This window comes from Pezoporus wallicus, unplaced genomic scaffold (assembly GCF_028554395.1).
Source record: "Pezoporus wallicus isolate ANWC-B61680 ecotype Strahan unplaced genomic scaffold, APGP_CSIRO_Pwel_v1 contig_7000, whole genome shotgun sequence".
Taxonomy (NCBI): domain Eukaryota; kingdom Metazoa; phylum Chordata; class Aves; order Psittaciformes; family Psittacidae; genus Pezoporus; species Pezoporus wallicus.
Window position 1 is genome coordinate 170,916 of NW_026642512.1, and position 18,491 is coordinate 189,406.

Here is an 18,491-nt window from a genome sequence, read left to right on the forward strand (position 1 = left end):
CTGAGCCTGCAGGAAAGCCGAGGACTTCTTTGATGTGTGCAGTGAGAACTTACGGTCCTCAACTACTCATGCTTAGCTCATGTGTACAGCATTTGCTTGCAGCTATGCTAACTATGTATCTCCACCTATTGCTCGTACCTCTTCTCTCAGATGGCTAGGAAACCTGAAATATCCACTAAATCAGACTGTCAGAGCAATAGTAAAAGTCTGTAACTTCAGCACCTCTCACGGAATAGCTCCTGTCACAGATAAATGCAGGCATCACAACATTCCAGCTCTGATACATTAATTTCTCTATTGAAAAAAGGAAAGTAACTGACGCAGAGCAAATGACAGTGCATAAAATGAGCAGACCAAGTTAAAAAAAAGTAGATCTAGGGATTTCATGGATGAAGGTGGTGCACTGAAGGCCTAGAAGGAGCATTGATCTGACCTTGTAAATACAATAAAAATCAGGCACCTCCCTAAAAGTTGTAGAGGAAACAAGATCTACAGTTCTGGTAAGCTTTCAGGAGCGCTGATCACCCCCAGCTCCCACTACTGGAATTGCCTTACATTCCATCACTCAGAACTTCTCAAATTAGGTTGAACAAACCCCCAACAATGTGATTTAGGGAATTACCTTTCAGCCTATCAATTATTTCATGTTGCTTAGGCATGTTATTATCCTTTTTCCTAGCATTCAGTACTATATGATTTATTACGATATCACAGTATTTTTTATGAAAACTATACTGTTAACCTGAAAAGCTTGATGAACTTTAAGGATGGGTCATGGTAATATTTTGCTAATTGGAATTTCATGTCAAATTTCCTGGCCAGCTGCCACATGAAGTGCCTTTTTTCCTTACTGCACCCTAACAGATAGTGGATCCCATGCTGTCACTGACATTTCTCTGTTTAAAAAGCAGTGGACACTGACAGGACTTTGAACAGCCAGTGAGCACGGCACAGACCCCTTTGTCTGGAACAAGACAGTGAAGTTTGTCAGATGCTCTGGTATCCTCCAGAGTGACATGACCTCTTTTGTAACTGGTGATTTATTTTTACCTCCAGATGTGTACTAGAGGCTTCTGCTGACTTAAATACAACCCTCCTGTTTCCATCTAAGGTCAGGATTTGGCATGAGTTGTGGCCTGAACATAAGACTGTGGCCAGAGTGCCTGCCCTGGCCCAGGATTTCCTGCAGGTTTGGCTTCAGAAACATGTCGTTTAGACATCTCAACTCTGCAAAGAAGTTTAGCAGGATGGTGAACTGCAATAGCTGCAATAGAACCTATTCACACATTTTGTACCGTATGCAAAGTATCTTCCCATTGCAAACACATGCATGTGTGTGCTCTGATGAGAGGGATCCACAGTTGTGGGTTACTAAAAGCCATCACCCACCAGTCACGTTATAAGGTAACTGCCAGAAATAATCTGGAAGGAAAAGGTAGTTAAACAACAGTTCTTAAAATATTTATTGTAAATTATAACTGCTGTGGGTTTATTGTGTGTTAATTGAGGAAAGGAGCAGGTTTGAATTCTCCACTGCAAACAAGAGAAAACAAAGTGTATTTTATGGATATGAACTGCAAAGTTTAAAACATATCCCGCACCATTAAAAAAGACAACTCTCCTGTGGGGTCTGCACTACTTACAGGCTGATCAGTGAGCAATCCTGCTTGTTTTCACAGGCGTGGCATGAGATGCCTCACAGTTTTGATTTTGCCTGTGCCTTGTTTTGAGGGCGTGAAGGGTTTAGCATAGTTTTACTGAACAATATCGAGAGTGTATGAAAAACATTTGGACAGCAGGGCATTGAATTCCTCCATAATTTTCTAGTGTCTGGGCACTTGCCTCAGGAATACTGCTGCACTCTGTGAATCCTTCTTTCTGTCACCTCCTTCTTTGCAGCACTGCCTTTTCATCCCCAGTCTTTGGCATCTTTGGGCAGCTCTTGATCATTCACCTTACCCAGTCTCTGTAGTGTCAGAACTCCCATGGAATGGAGCAACTCTGTGGACACAAAAACTGCTGCTCAGACTTACAGAGGGAAGAGATACTTTCCTAAAAGCTTGAGAACATTTTCTGTGAAGTCTTCTAAGTGATATGCAGCAGGCCATGCTTGTTTGAGGGCAGTTAGTTCATCAGGGCTGTGGTGTGGCTGCAGGTCCAGCGACCTCCAAGAAGTTTGTTAGAGATTGTTGCGAGGTCTTAATACAAGAACAGTATAATGGATGTTACAAAACATGATAAGAGAAAAGGGAGAAGCTGCTGATGTGCAAGATGAAGAGTAGAGGTATGTGAGGCATGTGCAAGGACATAAGGGTGAAGCGATGGTGGGTGGAGTGCAAAGCGTACAGAGGTCTGAACCAGAGAAACAGACGCAGGTCCCAGGGCATGGGTGGGGAAGACTGGGGTAAATGAGAACAAAGTGAGCAAGAAGCACAGAAACAGAAGCATTGCAAGTCAAACTGTATGAAAGAAAGCAGCAGAAGATGGGCCAGTGCCAGAAGACAGCCTGTTGGGTAGCTAATGGCTAACAGCAGCAAATACATTGGGGCAGGCAGCAGATGAGGCAAGAAGAGTGGGAGAGCCCAGAACCAGAGGGACAGGCTGGCAGAGGGGATCCCCCCATCCCTCAAGTAACGGGAAAACAACAGGTTATGGTCTTCTGCTGGAATCAGAAACTTTCTTTGTTCAGTGGCCAGCTGTATTCTGTACAGGACCATGGAAAAGGTATCTCTCCCAATTAACAAATGTATCAGCTGAAGGGATAACCTTTGGCATTAGGTCATTGAGGTGAATTTCCTTCGGTTGGACTGTAATAGCTAATCCAATGCCTCAATTTTGCAGGGCTGTTTTGGCGTTGAGGGTGGCTGTTGTGTGAAATACAAACCCAAAGGTATTGATTTGGGCTCAAAATAGTGGGGAAGGAAGTGCATTAAAAAAAATGGGGAGTGGGGACCTGCTATAGTCCAGATTAAAACGAGGCAATAGCACACAAGGGCCACTGTTCCTGGTTACTGCTCCTGTTGGTGCATGGCTCAGTTATTTGAAAGATGAGATGCAACTGAACGAGCCCAACAGGCAAGTTTTACACAGTGACAAAGGCTCAATTTTGCAGTCTTGATGGCCATCCAGCCTCAATGCGCCAAAACCTTTAAGTATGTGTTTAACATACCTAGGAACACGGGATTAATCCTATTGACTGTAATGGGGTTAACTACGTACGCACAGCGTGGTGATATTGATAGCCTCAACTGAACCATGCAGTGACGTGCGGGTCTAAACGAGGACGATTTGTCAGGAACCCATTGGTTTTTGGTCGTACTTTTTTTTTTTTCTTTTACGTGCCAGAGGCTTTCCAGACTGGACGTCTTCTCCCGAACTGTTTAGCACTTAGATTTCTCTCAAGAGCCGATCCACTCTAACACTGCATACTTCAGTGACACCCCATTTCCTCATCCTTCTCCTGCCACAGTGGTGAAAAAGTATTTGTGGGTTTGGTGTTTTTCTCCCGCCGGGAGCCGCCAGCCCCGTACCGACTGTGGCCCCTGCTTTCGGCAGCCCCACGCCGCTGTCCTGCACCCAGCCTCGGACGGGGAGCGCTGGGGGCTGCCGACGCCGTGCCGTGTGTGCAACGCGTCCGTCAGGCCGTGCCGTTATCACTGCTCCCCGGCGATCCCCTGGCCCGGACCCCATCCAGCACTATCGCCAACCCCGGGCCCCGGGACTTCAGTTGCCGCTGCTCGGCTGCCTGCCGTCGCGATCCCCGCAGGCTGCTTGCTTCAGCAGATGGGGAGGGGGCAGCCCGCTGTTCCCCGGGCTGCCCACCCCGCTGGAGCCGCCCTCCCAGGAGCGGCTTCCCCGGGGGAGGAGAACCACCTCCCCTAGCCCGGCCCGCCCTCAGGCGCGCCCCGTAAGTACGGGCGGTGGCGGGCGGCCGACGGAGCAGAGCTGCCGATGGGTGCGCAGGGGCTGTACGTGGGGCGCAGGGCCGCCGCCCTGCTGGCCGCGCTGCTGCTGGCGCTGCTGGCCGCGCTGCTAGCGCTCGCCGCCCTCTACGGGCGCTGCCGGCAGGAGGAGCCGCCGTCGCCGCGGCCGCCGCGCCCGTCGCCCACCGCCCCCAGCCTCACCGCGCCGCAGGAGCAAGCTCACGCTGCCGCGTCCGGCCGCCGCCTGCCGCGAAACCTCCTGCCGCTGCACTACGACCTTGAGCTGTGGCCGCGAGTGCGGCCGGGCCAGGCGGGACCGTTCGCATTCAGCGGGCAGGTGAACATCACGGTGCACTGCCTGCACGACACGGACGCGGCGGTGCTGCACAGCTCCGGCCTGCGGAGTCGCGGAGCCGCCGTCGTGCGCGGCCCCTTGTCGGAGGCAGGCGCCGTCATGGAGGTGGCGGGGCTGCGGCTGGATGCAGAGGGCGAGGTGGCGGTGCTGGAGCTGCGCGGCCGCCTGCGGGCCGGGCGCCGCTACGTGCTGCAGCTGGGCTTCCAGGGCCGCCTGGAGGAGGACCTCGACGGGCTCTTCCTTACCCGGTACACCGACCGGGGACTGAGCAGGTAGGCTGCGGCGGCCGCCCGGGCACCCCGCGCCCCTCCGTCGACGGCACGGGCGGTGTCTCGGCTCCGCTGCAGGGCCACCCGTGGCGTGGAGGGGTCGGACAAGACCCTGGGAGCTGCTGCGTGTCCAGTGGTGCCGGGGCTGAGCGGCACTCGCTGCCTTGGGTGGCGAGAGATGGATACTCCACACGGCGGGGCTGCCCCGTATGGGGCAAGGGCTGTGCACAGTCCGCACCGTCTCCCCGGGGGTGCACATCGCAGGCTGCAAAGGTCAGATTACCTGTCAGCGCTGTGCACTGAGAGCACCAGCAAGGTTGCCCTGGCTTTCCTCCAGCAGCCGAGTTTATTCACAACGCCGGCTTGGAAAGACCCCTGCTGAGATGGTTTGTGGAGACCTCCTTGTTTGGAGGGGCCGTTGAGGAGCTGCTGCTCAGAAGTTAGTCTGGAGGGTTTACTGAGGGCCTTTCAGCCAGAGGTCTGTCTTTGGCAGAGGAAAGAGTATCTTCACTGGGAAGCAACGTTTTCTAGTCATTCTTTCTGTGTCTTTGATGGGCAGCAACACCCTGTTCCTGGGAACCGCAGTCCAGCTGAGAGTCTTGCCCAACACATGGCAGTGTAGCAGTGACAGCTTGTTATCTCCTCTGTGTCTGTGGGGAGCACGTCTTTATCTAAACCCCAGCATTTCAGATGTGTGTTTGGGCATGAGTTGACCACATGCAGTTTGAGAAGTATGGTAGAGTAGGATGGTGGCTGCTTTAGGCAGTCTGGACTTGGTAGGTGCTATTGTACATGAAGTTGTTTAGCTGTCATCAACCAACCAATCATTTCCTTAGTGAGTGCTATTAGGATGCTTTCCTTTTCTTTTGAACTGCAGAATCAGCACTGGGGTACTGTGAGTTTACCAATCATTTAAAACATATTTTCACCCTCGGAATAATGTTTGCTTGTTAATTTTTCTTTATTGGTAATATTCTCAAGGTGAATTGCATTATAAACTTCTGGATGTGAAACTTGGCAAAGAAAAGTGATACTTAAGATTATGATTTAAATAGTTCCAGTAGAAGACAGGATGTTTAGAGAAGAGGCAGATAAATTGCTTATTTTAAAATTATTTCCTTTTAATAATTAAAGGTGTAGTGAATAGTTGAGGAACAGCAATCAGTGAATCAAAAGGAAAATGACTTAAAATTCACATGTTCTTGCCTCCCAGCCTATCAATGAATCCACTAAAATAAACTGTATCTCGGCAGTTCATAGATTACTTTTTCAAGCAGGAATTATTCAGTTACCTGCAAGATCCATATATATAAGTCCCTGTATGAGCCATAATAATAGGAAACCAAGAATAATAGTTTTTATTGAGGTGGAGGAGGACTGTGTTTTTTATTCAATGAGTTGGCTTTTCATGTGCCAGCACCTGTGTAAATCTTCACTGACAGCACTGTCTGCCACATCTGGAAAGTTTAACTTATGCAGACGTTTTTTTTTTAAGGAAAAGGATGTAAGTTGGTTAGCCCAATTGAAAAATGCAGTATGGTAATAAGTATATTTAGGAAATATATTCTGGTTTTCTTCAGTTTCTATTTATTCATTTACTGACTGTTATTCAGAGGATTTTTTGTGCAACTTTTGAACCAAGGAAAATCCAGAACTTATTGTGTAATTTACATGATTAAAAAAAAAATCCAAATAAGTAAGAAAGGAACAAGCACTTAGCTACTTAATACTGTGTCAGTGTGCTCTCTGGTGCTGCATTCATGCAATCAAGTCCTATCTAAGAAACAGTGAATTAGACTATAATGTTTTTTGGTTCAGACTTGAGGATCTGAAAAAACAACTTGAGGATCTGAAAAAACAACAACGAAAGCGATTGTCTGCTGTGCTGCCACAGTAGAAAATAAGAGGGAAACACTTTTAAATCATTAAAATAATGTGTATATTTCAGTTTCCAATTGTTTAGAGGATTTATGACAATTGTTCCGTTTCATTCTTAGCTCATAATGAAGCACTAATTAAATGTGAGACTGCAGTCTGGCTAAAGAGGTGTCAGTGGTGTTCAGCCACTGAAATAAATCAAAGGAAAGCCACTGACTCCAGATGTAATGTATTGTTTTGGTTACTTGTTACTGCCCACATTCCTGATATTCTTGAATAGATTTTTAATATCTTTTCTGCTTTGAAAAGTCTTTCTCTGAATCAGGAGTATGCAACAGTATCTTGTTACCTTTTCCTTCACTAAGAATTAAGTCATCACTTTACCAGCCATTTCCTAATCTGATGGGGTCCAGTTACAGGGAAGGGGTTTTGCCTTCCTGTTTTATGGAAGAGGTGTGTTTTGAGGAATACTGTCTGTAAGCTCTAGCGAGCTTTTAATGATGGAAAAAGTTGGGTTCTAATGGATTATAGAGATCAGAAGCCACTTACAAACATTCAGTGCCCTTCAGCTCTCAGTACAAAGCTAGTTACTGTCCTGTGAGGAAACCAGGATCTCCAGCTGATTGTCCTGTAGCTCTTTTCAAGTGACTTGCACCTGGCTCCATCAGACCTTTGGGATCTGGTTCCTATGACAGCTTCTGACTGCAGCACCTAAGTGAAACCACCAGCTCTAACGGATAATGTGCTGCTTGTCTGTGGTCATAAATACTCCTGTATCTCCTGCGTGCACTAGAAGTCTCAGCGTTTCTTTTTGTAATTGGTGCTTGTGAAACCACTGGATGCCTCATGTTTCAGAACAGTTTAAGCAGAGGAGGGCAAGCTTTCAATAGACAGTTGGTCCTAAAGGGAAGCAAAGTCCCTGGAATGTTTGTTCCATCTGGCACAGGCTTTTTATCTTGGTCAGGTATCGCGATGGTTCTTGACACACTGGCAGAGTTACCAAGTTGATGAAAAGTACTGTTCCCTCTCCTCTTTCCAAGCTGGAGCTGGAACACGCCAACAAGGTGGTGTGGGAAGGCTGCGGAGACAGCTATTTTCAGAAGTGCTAACGTCACCTTTGTGGAAAACAGGATAAACCAAAGCCCAAACTTCACTGATTTTCCAGCACGGAAGTTGTTTTTTATCAGTTTGATCATTGATAACTGCAGATGATTTTACTGTGGTTAACAGTTTGTACTGTGCACCTGATCAGGTCTGAGACACAAAACTCTGAAAAATGGGAGCACTCTTTATGCATAGTGCACAGCCCATGTCTGCAGTGGTTGGAGGACTGAAGGAAGTAAAGAAGGAGGATGCTCCCACTTCACCAGCACTATAAATTTGAATGCTTTCCTGTTGAAATGGGGAATCTGTACTCTACATACAGCTGGAAGAGTCCATGCCAGGATCTGTGTAGGCAGAAAGATACAGAAACCACCTCTGCCCTTCTTCTCTAGCACCGCGAGCTCAAACATACATGATGCGGGAGGTTTGTTGTAGCATCATTCTGCATACAAATCTTGTACTGCTGTGAGTAACCTTGTATATGCTACTCTAGGGTTAGAGTATTCATGTGGTGTGTACAGTAAAGTGCATGCTGTATGTCACTGTTCACAGCAGTGTTTCAAAATCTGTTGAGAATCTTGCTCAGTAACCACTCTGCACATGTCCTATGCAACTTGTATAAAATACTTGCCTGGATAGGGCTGGTGTTAGCAGGCATCCCAAAATGTAATCAAACACAGTTTTTGTGATGATTTTTATCAGCTGCTTCAGCACCAATTACTAGAATGAGGGCAAAGAGAATTAGAACAGCATCAATACGGTTATTCTGCAACCTTCTTCAATCTTCTGAAACACTTCTGTTTTGTACGAATTGGTGGGTAAGAACACCAAAGGCACAGACCAGAGCAAGTAACAGGTTTGGTGTTTTCTTGAGCTGCATATTCGTGCTGAGCGCTGTTCACCTGAAAAACAGGCTGGGTGTTGAGGACAGAACAGGATTCTTTCCGCTCACTGTGAAAATCCCTTACTTTGAGCCACTTCAGGGTTGGTTTGACAGTTTAATGCTTCGTATTTTTAAAGTGGAAGAAATCAGTTATACGAGATATTAACACAAATACCCATTATGCTATCAGTATCACAATAACATTATGTCACTGAGAAGGCATTTTTTAGAAGAATAACCTTTTTTTGCATCAACATAAAACATTTCTTCAATAATTAAGCTTTTTTTTAAATCAACTGAAACAGTGTCCAGTTGGTGTTAATGTCCTGTACAGGATGCATTCCTCCTCTTCCTGTGCTTGTTTTTAGACACTAACTTAAAAACAAACAAAAAACCCATTTAGTGTAAATTGTCAAATATGTAGGCTAACAGATCCTGTTATCTGTTTGCTTCTCGTTTTTTAAAAGTATTCTGGCTTCAATTTTGTTTTACTAGGGGAAGGAGACATCATATGATACTTATGAAAGAAGAAAATGAAATATATGCACGAAACTGTAGGCTTAAGAGAAGACTTTATATATCTGCTTAGGCAGTGTTAGGCTTTAGAAAAAAATAATTTCCTTTTGGGTAATTTATTTTGTTACAATATTTCAGTGTGGAAAAAAGTTTGCAAGTAATTCATTTTATGCTAACACCTTCACCTCGAAAAAAAAAAAAACCCACAACAATACAACTAAGAAAAAAGTCCCAACAATGACTCATTCTGACAAATTATATGAGATAACGTGTGTTTGAAACACCAGTGATCTGTGTAAGATGCAAGAAACATTCCCATTTTCCCTTTCTATTTGGAGTCCTGCTGAAAAATAACATTTAGTCCCTCTTAATGTTTCTTTCTTATCATGATGTTTTTGCCCAATATATGCTATTTGGTATTCTTGAACAAGAATTTCTTGTGGGCAGATTTGCACCAGTGTCTGCACCCGTTTCTGCTGGTACAGAGCCTCCTGGGTCAGGAAACTGCACAGTATGGGGTAATCTGCAATTGTGGGGTTGCTCAGTGTTTCCTAGAACTAATGGCTGCACAAAAGCACACTCGGCTGCACAGGAAGAAAGAGATAGGGTATTTTCAGCGGGTGATTCCCTCAGTGAAGTGACCGATTGCTTTTGCTGCTCCTGTGCAGCCCTGGCAGAAGTTTCAGACACTTCCTGTTGTTGGACAGGGTGAAGGAGGAGAGGAGGTGATACTGCTGTCTCAGGTATGCAGCTGGTGGCTGGCACAGTTGACTCTGCAGGGAATCAAGTCCATAAAGAAAATCTTCCTGCGCTGACAGGCAGGAGGCAAATACACTGTGCTGGCCATTCCTCACTTCAGAGTGGATATTGTTGTCCCAGTAGTCACCGTGTATTAACATGTGTTCAACGTGTTCTTTGAATTGTCATTAAGTTGTGTTATGGTACAGTATCAGAGACGTCTGTTAAATGCAAAATGTACCGTGTTTTGAGAATACTGTGTTTTTGCAGTTGTCTTGTTGATACTGTGTTCCCAAACATCAGCAATGAGGATGATGTAGTGTGGATTAGTTGCAGGGCTTTCAGCACTGAGTTGATTAGATCAGCTTTGATCAGGGCTAGATAGCACAGCTATTAAAATGGTAATAGCCAAACATCTTGCAAAAGAAAAGGCTCCTAGAGCTGTCATTTGGAACTCAGTGAAAAACACTGCTGACAGATGGAACCTTAGGTTTCAGATATGGTTAAGTGCTACAGATCACAATCAGCTGCAGTCATGCTGTGCTTGTAGGGTAGATCAGACTTGTTACTCCACAGTGTAGTGCAGTGCTGACTATTACACATTGTTACTTCGTGTATGGGTGTTGTCCTGATGGCTTCTGGCTCATTTGGGATGGCTCTGTGCTAAACATAAGCCTTTGTGGACCTGGTGTGAATATATTTTCAAGGAACATCTCAACTACAGCTGAAAAATACTAGCCTTGTGATAGTATTGAGGTCATTGAAACAGGAGATTATGCCATTCTGGCATGCTCAGCTGCTGGCTACTACTTGCTGTCAGGTATGGAGCTTTGAGACCCACTGCATGTGTATTTTTCCTAATTCCTAGTACAGATATCCTATTGTGAAGAGCCCAACTTTGGCCGTGGGACACAGTCATTTATCTTTTGATTCCAGCCAGTGGATGTTGCAAGAGAAGAGTCAGAGATCACTCAGTAGTAGGTAGTTAGATCTGGTAGGTAGTTTATTGAGTTCTAATCAGTAAATTTAAGTATGTAAAATATTTAACAGGTACAGATGGACTGGTGATATTAACTACACTTAAAGTTAGTATGGGATACAGAAAATATTGAATGAATACTATATGTAGCTTAAATGTTATATGCCTGCAGAAAATGCCACTTACCAACCCACTAATGCCTGGTGTCAGGAAAGGGATCTCTCAGCCTCCGGGGTAACCTGGAAGGATGTCCCTGTACAAGGGGAGATCACCACTGTGCTACAGATGAAGAGCTCAATGGACCCTGTTGGCTGCCCATATTTATAGTCTGAAGTGGTTGATTTGTAGTTGGATTTTCTGCTGTTAATGCAGTTTTGGCTGTTCATCAGCCCAGTCTCCAGCCACACCTGTTTTTTGGATTTGGTGCCAAGTTCTCATTGATAGCCTCACACAATAGGATTAACTTTGGTTTGGCTTGGTTGCTGAGCATCTGCCTGGACCCAAGTTCAGTTAGTTCAAACAGGAGGACTGCATCCAGCACTGTGTGTCACAGAGCTCTGCTCTGAGTGAGGCAAAGTGCCAGAGCACAAGGTAGAAAAGAGTCCTCTTGAATATTTTCCTGGGCTTGCCAGGGCACTGGGTCAGCATTGGTGCTGTTCTCACTGAGGTTCTTTATGTGATCTGAGAAAAGTGTGCAAGTACTGGTATACGGAGTTACCTAACAGTTATTACAATTTTTTTTATTAAAATGCCCTATTAAAATAAGAGTATGTGCATTAGAGAGAGGAGCAGGTGTACAGAGAGATCCTGATTATGAAATTAAAGATGGGCATTGTATCATTTTTGAGCACTAGCCTGTTGTGTGCAAAACTTTCATTAATCAACTCTGTCTTAATAAACAAACTAGAAAAGTTCAAATATTTAACATTTGGTATCTGGAAAAGGCTGGTGAGGAAAAAAAAAAAAAAAGAAAGTCCTAATTAGAAAAGGCTGCTTTTCCCTAGGAGCATCCAAACTGATCTGTCTGTTGGGCATGGCAATTTCATCAGGGACTTAAATAATAACCACACCTTTTCCAAATCTGCATATCTGTGTGATTCACTTCTTGCATTTCCTGATTTCATGTTTTTATGCACTTTATGATTTTTATCAGCACTAGCAAGCTGGATTAATCATACTTTTATTTTTAACACAGTATGCTGATTGCCTCCCAGCTGGAACCAACGTATGCCAGGACGGTTTATCCATGTTTTGATGAACCTGCCATGAAAGCCACGTTTAATATCAGAATTGTCCATGACCCCAGCTATGTGGCTCTTTCCAACATGCCTGCTATTGGTAAGTAAAAAACAAGTAGACATGTTTTGTTTTTTGTTTTTTTGTTTTTTGTGTTTTTTTCCTAAACTACTTTTACAAGGGGTGTAGTTTGTCTATATATATATATATATATCTGTAACAGATTATACCATCTGATACAGCAGCGTTCTGTTGTCCATGTGCTAACACCTTGAAAACGCACAGAAAATCTGTGCTTGTGAACTTAAAAAAATTTAGAAACAGTTATTCCTAATTAATGTCTCTGATGGCAGTAATGCCATAGTTTTCCAGTTGTGATGTGCTCTCCTCTGATAGCTGGAGGCTGCACGGGGTTTGATTCCTGGCATTTACTGCTTAGTCAGTGTGTCTGTCTTACTGCATGACATCTGCTTAAAACAAAATAGCAGTCCCAGTATGCAAAGCCTATAATTGTGGTATTAAGGGATTCATTTCATTCTAAGTAGATTTTAAGATGTATTTACAACATACAAAGAATTGTTTTACCAGGTAGGGACACTTTAGCTTCCTGGGTATCTGCAAAATAAAAATGAGAAGACTTTCAGGCTCTGGAGATGTTCCTTATATCCCTTGCTGGAATCTCATGTGGGATGCATGGGGAGTATAAGATTCCAAACGAATTCTGTAAATTAGTGTTCTTAGAGAAATCTCATGGATCTCTTGCCTCCTTTTTAATTGCTTTTTTCTGCAGTTTAGTGCTATGAATCTCTATTTTTCCCCTAAATAATTTTCAGCCATAGCAAGGAAGTTTTATGAGATTTGCATGGAAGCTATGTAACTTAGGAATCACAATAGGTGGGATGTCTGTGAGAACTGTTTGAAGCATTTGTTTCCTCTGGGAATCTTGTCCATGTCCACCTTACTCAGAAGGAAAGTATCTGATAAAGTATTTCATAATTCTTGGGCACACATGACCTATATTTCAGTCACAATAGATCATATGATCTATGCAGCAGAGAGGTATGCAGCATGGGATAAATTGTCTACAGTTTGCCCACATCCTCAAACTGATGCAGTTTGATATCCTTCCAAGACTTCAGTTAAGAAGCTCAAGAGTGGATTTTTGGCCTTTGCATGGAAGGTCACGACTCTGATATGTGGCAGTAGCTATGAGTCTGGCTGCTTGCCTTCTACCAGAAACATGTGGAGTTAGTGCAGAAATAAAGTATATCAAAGAGAGATATTAAAAAAACGTGCAGAAAACACAAAATTCCTTGTTTATTGTGGAAGAGCAATGGTTTGAACCTGTCTGATATTTTTTCTAGATGTATCAGAAATGAAGGATGAAAATGGAAGTCTGTGGACTGTTACCAAATTTAACACTTCGCTGAAAATGTCAACTTACTTGACTGCTTTTGTGATTTGTGATTTTGATTATGTCACCAGAACCGAGCGGGGAAACAAGGTAAATATAAGGCTGTGTAACACATTACAGCAGTTAACAACAGAAGCTGGCTCTGTAGTGCATCATGTGCTGTATAGACAATATAAAAGAAATTAACTATGCTTTCCTTTCCAAGACATTTGCTTACGTAGCAAAACTGCTAATATTTATCCTGCAGATATTTCTGCAGAAAGCTTTCCTTTAGGATAATTAGTTTTTTGCCCTGTTCTGTTAGTTTCATACAATTCCACAGGTAGGTTTGGGCTCTGTATGTTAAAACTTAAGGAGCATCTATTCTGCAGAAAGTACTGGTCGTAATTCAGGGTCTGCTTATCTTCTTAGTTGTCTTAGTTGTAAAAAGTTATCCGAAGTTCAATGCCTTGTTCTTCAAGGCCCTTTGAGGAGCAGTCTCATGACATTATTAGGAGCAATACTGTGCTACAAGCATTTTGTATGTAGTATTTTAACCTTTTATTCTTCAGTGGACACTTAGACTCCAAAACTGACTGTTTTGTGTTTGAAGCTTCTTAATCAGTGAGTATTCAGTTTTGCTCTTACACTACAATGGCCAAAGCTTCTTGAGGAAAGCCGTAAAAAAATCTACTCCATTGGCACCAGGTATTCCACTTTCCTTCTTTTGCTGAAAGTCAATAGGGAAAGGATGTATCAAGTTGTTCCAAAATAAGAATAAAGCTATTAAGGCTAGCATATACTTGCTGTTGTTAATAAATGAGAGCACAGTGTTAATTTCATGATTAGTTCACTGTCATCCTACTGAGGAATGGTGGGACATGGTGAGAGGGCAGTGTGAAGGTGACCATAGCACATTATTAGCTCCTCTTTAAAGTGAAGATTTGGCTTGGTATGTCATACCTGCTATCCCCTGTATAGAACGTGCTGGATGCCTAGGCTCTCAGTGGTGCCTTTTTCTTGGGCTGATCTATAGTGACAGGAGTTAGCAAATCATAGCATTCAAGCAAGTGTTTCTCAGATGGAAAACTGAACTCTTCCTTTTGTGAGATAAAGGGGAGAGGGCATTTTGCTCCTTGGTTTTTCAGACAGAGATGGTCAGTTTGTGCTTCCGCAGTACTTGTGTGAGCATGTTTATGCTGTTTTGTCATTTCTGGTAAGTAATTCATAAGCTGAAATACCAGTACTGTAACTCAAAACTCATACTAGGATTAGGATATTTAGTTGTCCATTGTATTTAGGTTTTGCTAGGATTAGGATAGTTAGCTGTCCACTGTGTTTAGGTTTTGCAAAATGAAGTGATCTGGTCTTTGAATCTCCTCTGAAGCCTTGGCTGAAAAGAGAGGCTTAGAGGCAGAGGATACTCTACGGACTGAATATGCTTTATTTTTTCCCTTGTAAATCAAATCCTGATGCTTTCCAACTGTGCTGTTAGGGTTTGGCTGTGCAGCTTCTTGTGAGACCATGTATTGCATTTGGATGCAAGAAATGCAGGGGTGCTTGAGCTGCTAGGCACCTAGGGGATCTCACATCCGGAAGTACATGATGGAGAGAGACATAAACCTTTTCTCAGTGTACTCCATTACCATGGGCAAGCAGCTGCCCTTTTCAGTACCATGACAAAGCAAATGAAGATGGGAGGAGAAAGCTTTGCTTGCTGCTGCTGGCTTCATTACTCAGAGGTACAGATGTCATCTGCTCACATGCTGCCTGCTCTCTCCATCAACAATGGGAGGCCAGTGGTCTGTTTCAGGCTGTGAAATTTCGAGAAATGTGTATGCTTGGACTGCAAACGCTGTCTGAACATCCATTTCTCTTCAGGGAATGACTGGGAAGGTTTGTCACCCTGACTCACTGGATGGAAAACACTGGCTTAAGATATGTGATTCTAAATAGTTTTACAGCATTTCCCATTTAATAAAAGAAAAACTAGGAGTCCATTTGTTCCAGCAGCTTATAGTTGGATTCAAATCTTTGCCCTTTTGACGTACTGGAAATCTCCTAGATTTTAGCAGGATTAGGCTCTGTGCCCCATTTTGTTAGGTCTAGCAAAACTTGAGTTGGGATCTTTTTCATTAAAAACTTCATTGTATGGTGTGTTGTGGGGAGACAGCATTTTCAAATAATGACTTACGGAAGAGAAGAAAATTAAAACATGAGGGATGTCTAAAATAATGCTTCCTTGTTGTATTGCAGATACGTATTTGGGCTCGGAAAGAGGCAGTTAAAAATGGGTATGTTGACTATGCTTTAAATATCACAGGCCCAATATTTTCATTTCTGGAAGACTTACTTAACGTCAGCTATCCTCTGCCAAAGACAGGTGAGATTACTTATTTTCTTAAATGGACCAGAAATGCCTGCTGGTGGTGTATAGTTCACAGAGGCAATGCATTCTTTTGCAGTATTCTCTTTCTATGGCTTACCACATTCATGGAAAAAAAAGCCACCTAAGCTCTCCCACTGAATTCTCCTTTCCATATCATGGCTCTTATTTACTCCTAAATTAGAACTCTTACCTTCATATCACACTCATTCTTTTAAACCATCATTTCCTAATAGAGGGGCTGATAGACTACAAAGAGGATAGAAAAGAGTTGTTCAGTTACATGACTGTTTCTGGGATGTATAGACCATACCAGGCAAGTGTTGTAGTCCTTATGTCCTCCTAGGAAATCTGTGCTTGCTATAACCCATGTCCCCCCAAAGCATTCCTTGCTTTCTTCAGTATGTTCTTGTTTTACCTGTGAATTGGCTGCATGTTCCTGCACATTCCTCCTCAGAAAAACCACTCCAGCAGGAAAATGTGTTTCTATTTAAAATGGTCATCAGGTATGTGAAATCAAGCTTCAGTCTAGAAAAAAAGGGTGCCATTATGTGGTTTATGTAGTTCTACTGTATAGTTTGTCTTCTACTTGTACTTGGATTTGCAAGGGCTTCGGGATGAATATTATGGGGAAACATGCTCCTTTATACAAATCGGTAGAATATTGAGAGCACAGAGGCAGTTCTTATTTAAAATGAGGTTTGGACCTGCCCATGATCTTAGCAGATAGAAGGACTTTGGGGGAAGAATTTCCCTCCTTTCATTTTTGCTGGTTTGTCAGACCTGCATCTTGGCACTTGAAATAAAATAAATTTTCATCTGTGTAAATATAGTAACTCCCAGTGTGTATAGAGTAACTTGCATAATTACTCACTACGTTTTTTACAGAAAATGTAATATATGCAGTCATCACTTTAGATTTTATTATCTTAGAAATCATGGAAGCTGTTCAAGGGCTGTAGACAATTCTGCTCCATGCTTGTATTCCTCTCTGTAGCAGCAGTGTCAATACATTAATTAATTAGTATAAAAGTCTTACAAAATTGAAGTAGAAGAAATTCTTGCAGGGTTCTTGTAAGGTAAGATTTCACTTTCTCAGAGTGCTGTAAAACCATTACAGTCCCACTGTAATGTCATGCAATACAAACTGGATTTCCCACAGACTTTTCTTTGAAGTTCTGCTTAAACGTCCACAGGATCAGATCAACCAAAATAGCTACTTGTGGATACTTCTTTTCCAAACTCAAACTATGAAATTAAGGATTATTTAAGGGTTTGTTTTCTTCTGATTTTAATGCAGTTATAAGTGATCTCTCTTCCCCCAAGCTGGTTAGATGGGGGCTGCCCCACTGAAAAGGAAATACATTTTTAGGTAAGCCTGAGGCAATAAGCCCCACTGAGATGCAGTCTAGCTTTGCTTGTGTTCAGCACCACCCTTACATTAGTTGCCTAGCTTTTGGACTGGAACTGGCTCATGGTCAGCTAGTTGGAGCTTGTGTCCGCTTCCAAAATGCATAAGTTTTCCAAATTTTGCTCTTTGCAGCTGAGTTTATACAGTATATCTTTCTTTGATGTTTCGTCCAGCCCTGACATTTGAACTGCAAAACTGTTCTTTGTGTGTAAGTCAGAAGGAGACTACAGAGGTAACAGCCATACTGTGGAAACAAAGAGAGGATGTTTCTAAGGCACCTTTCAGATAAGAGTGGAAAGGATCCCTCTACTGACAGAGCCAAAAGAGCAAGATTTATTTATTTATTTTTATCAGTTGCTAGGAAAGAATGTTAGAATCATAGAAACATAGAATAGTTAGGGTTGGAAAGGACCTTAAGATCATCTAGTTCCAACCCCCCTGCCATGGGCAGGGACACCTCACACTACACTGTGTCACCCAAGGCTCTGTCCAACCTGGCCTTGAACACCGCCAGGCATGGAGCATTCACAACTTCCCTGGGCAACCCATTCCAGTGCCTCACCACCCTCACAGTAAAGATCTTCTTCCTTATATCTAACCTGAACTTCCCTGAAGTTTTAACCCATTACCCCTTGTCCTGTCACTACAGTCCCTAATGAATAGTCCCTCCCCAGCATCCCTATAGCCCCCCTTCAGATACTGGAAGGCTGCTATGAGGTCTCCATGCAGCCTTCTCTTCTCCAGTCTGAACAGCCCCAACTTTCACATCCTATCTTCATACAGGAGGTGCTCCAGTCCCTTGATCATCCTCATGGCCCTCCTCTGGACTTGTTCCAACAGTTCCATGTCCTTTTCATGTTGAGGACACCAGAACTGTACACAATATTCCAAGTGAAGTCTCACGAGAGCAGAGTAGAGGGGCAGGATCACTTCCTTCGACCTGCTGGTCATGCTCCTTTTGATGGAGCCCAGGATACGGTTGGCTTTCTGGGTGTGAGTGTACACTGAAACCGGCTCATGTTCATTTTCTCATTGACCAACACCCCCAAGTCTTCTCTCACAAAGATGTTGAACAAGACCGGTCCCAACACTGATCCCTGAGGGACACCACTCGTTACTGGTCTCCAGCCGGACATTGGGCCATTGACCACAACTCTGTGTGTGGCCATCCAGCCAGTTCTTTATCCATCGAGTGGTCCATCCATCAAATTGATGTCTCTCCAATTTAGAGACAAGGATGTCGTGTGGGACAGTGTCGAACGCTTTGCACAAGTCCAGGTAGATGACATCAACTGCTCTACCCCTGTCCATCAGTTCTGTAGCCCCATCATAGAAGGCCACCAAATTGGTCAGGCAGGATTTCCCCTTAGTGAAGCCATGCTGGCTGTCACCAAGCACCTTGTTGTTTTTCATGTGCCTT

At 43.6% G+C, this 18,491-nt stretch overlaps 1 protein-coding gene across 1 annotated transcript in view; it reads left to right on the plus strand.

Moving 5' to 3' along the window:
* Positions 1-3,951: 3,951 nt before the first annotated feature.
* The window catches only part of LVRN (laeverin), a 39,029-nt gene continuing 24,489 nt past the window's right edge, over positions 3,952-18,491 (plus strand). The window contains exons 1-4 of the mRNA XM_057430830.1: positions 3,952-4,550; positions 11,841-11,983; positions 13,246-13,385; positions 15,531-15,657. Coding sequence (XP_057286813.1) covers positions 3,952-4,550; positions 11,841-11,983; positions 13,246-13,385; positions 15,531-15,657 — 1,009 coding nt within the window. The remainder of the gene's footprint in view (positions 4,551-11,840; positions 11,984-13,245; positions 13,386-15,530; positions 15,658-18,491) is intronic.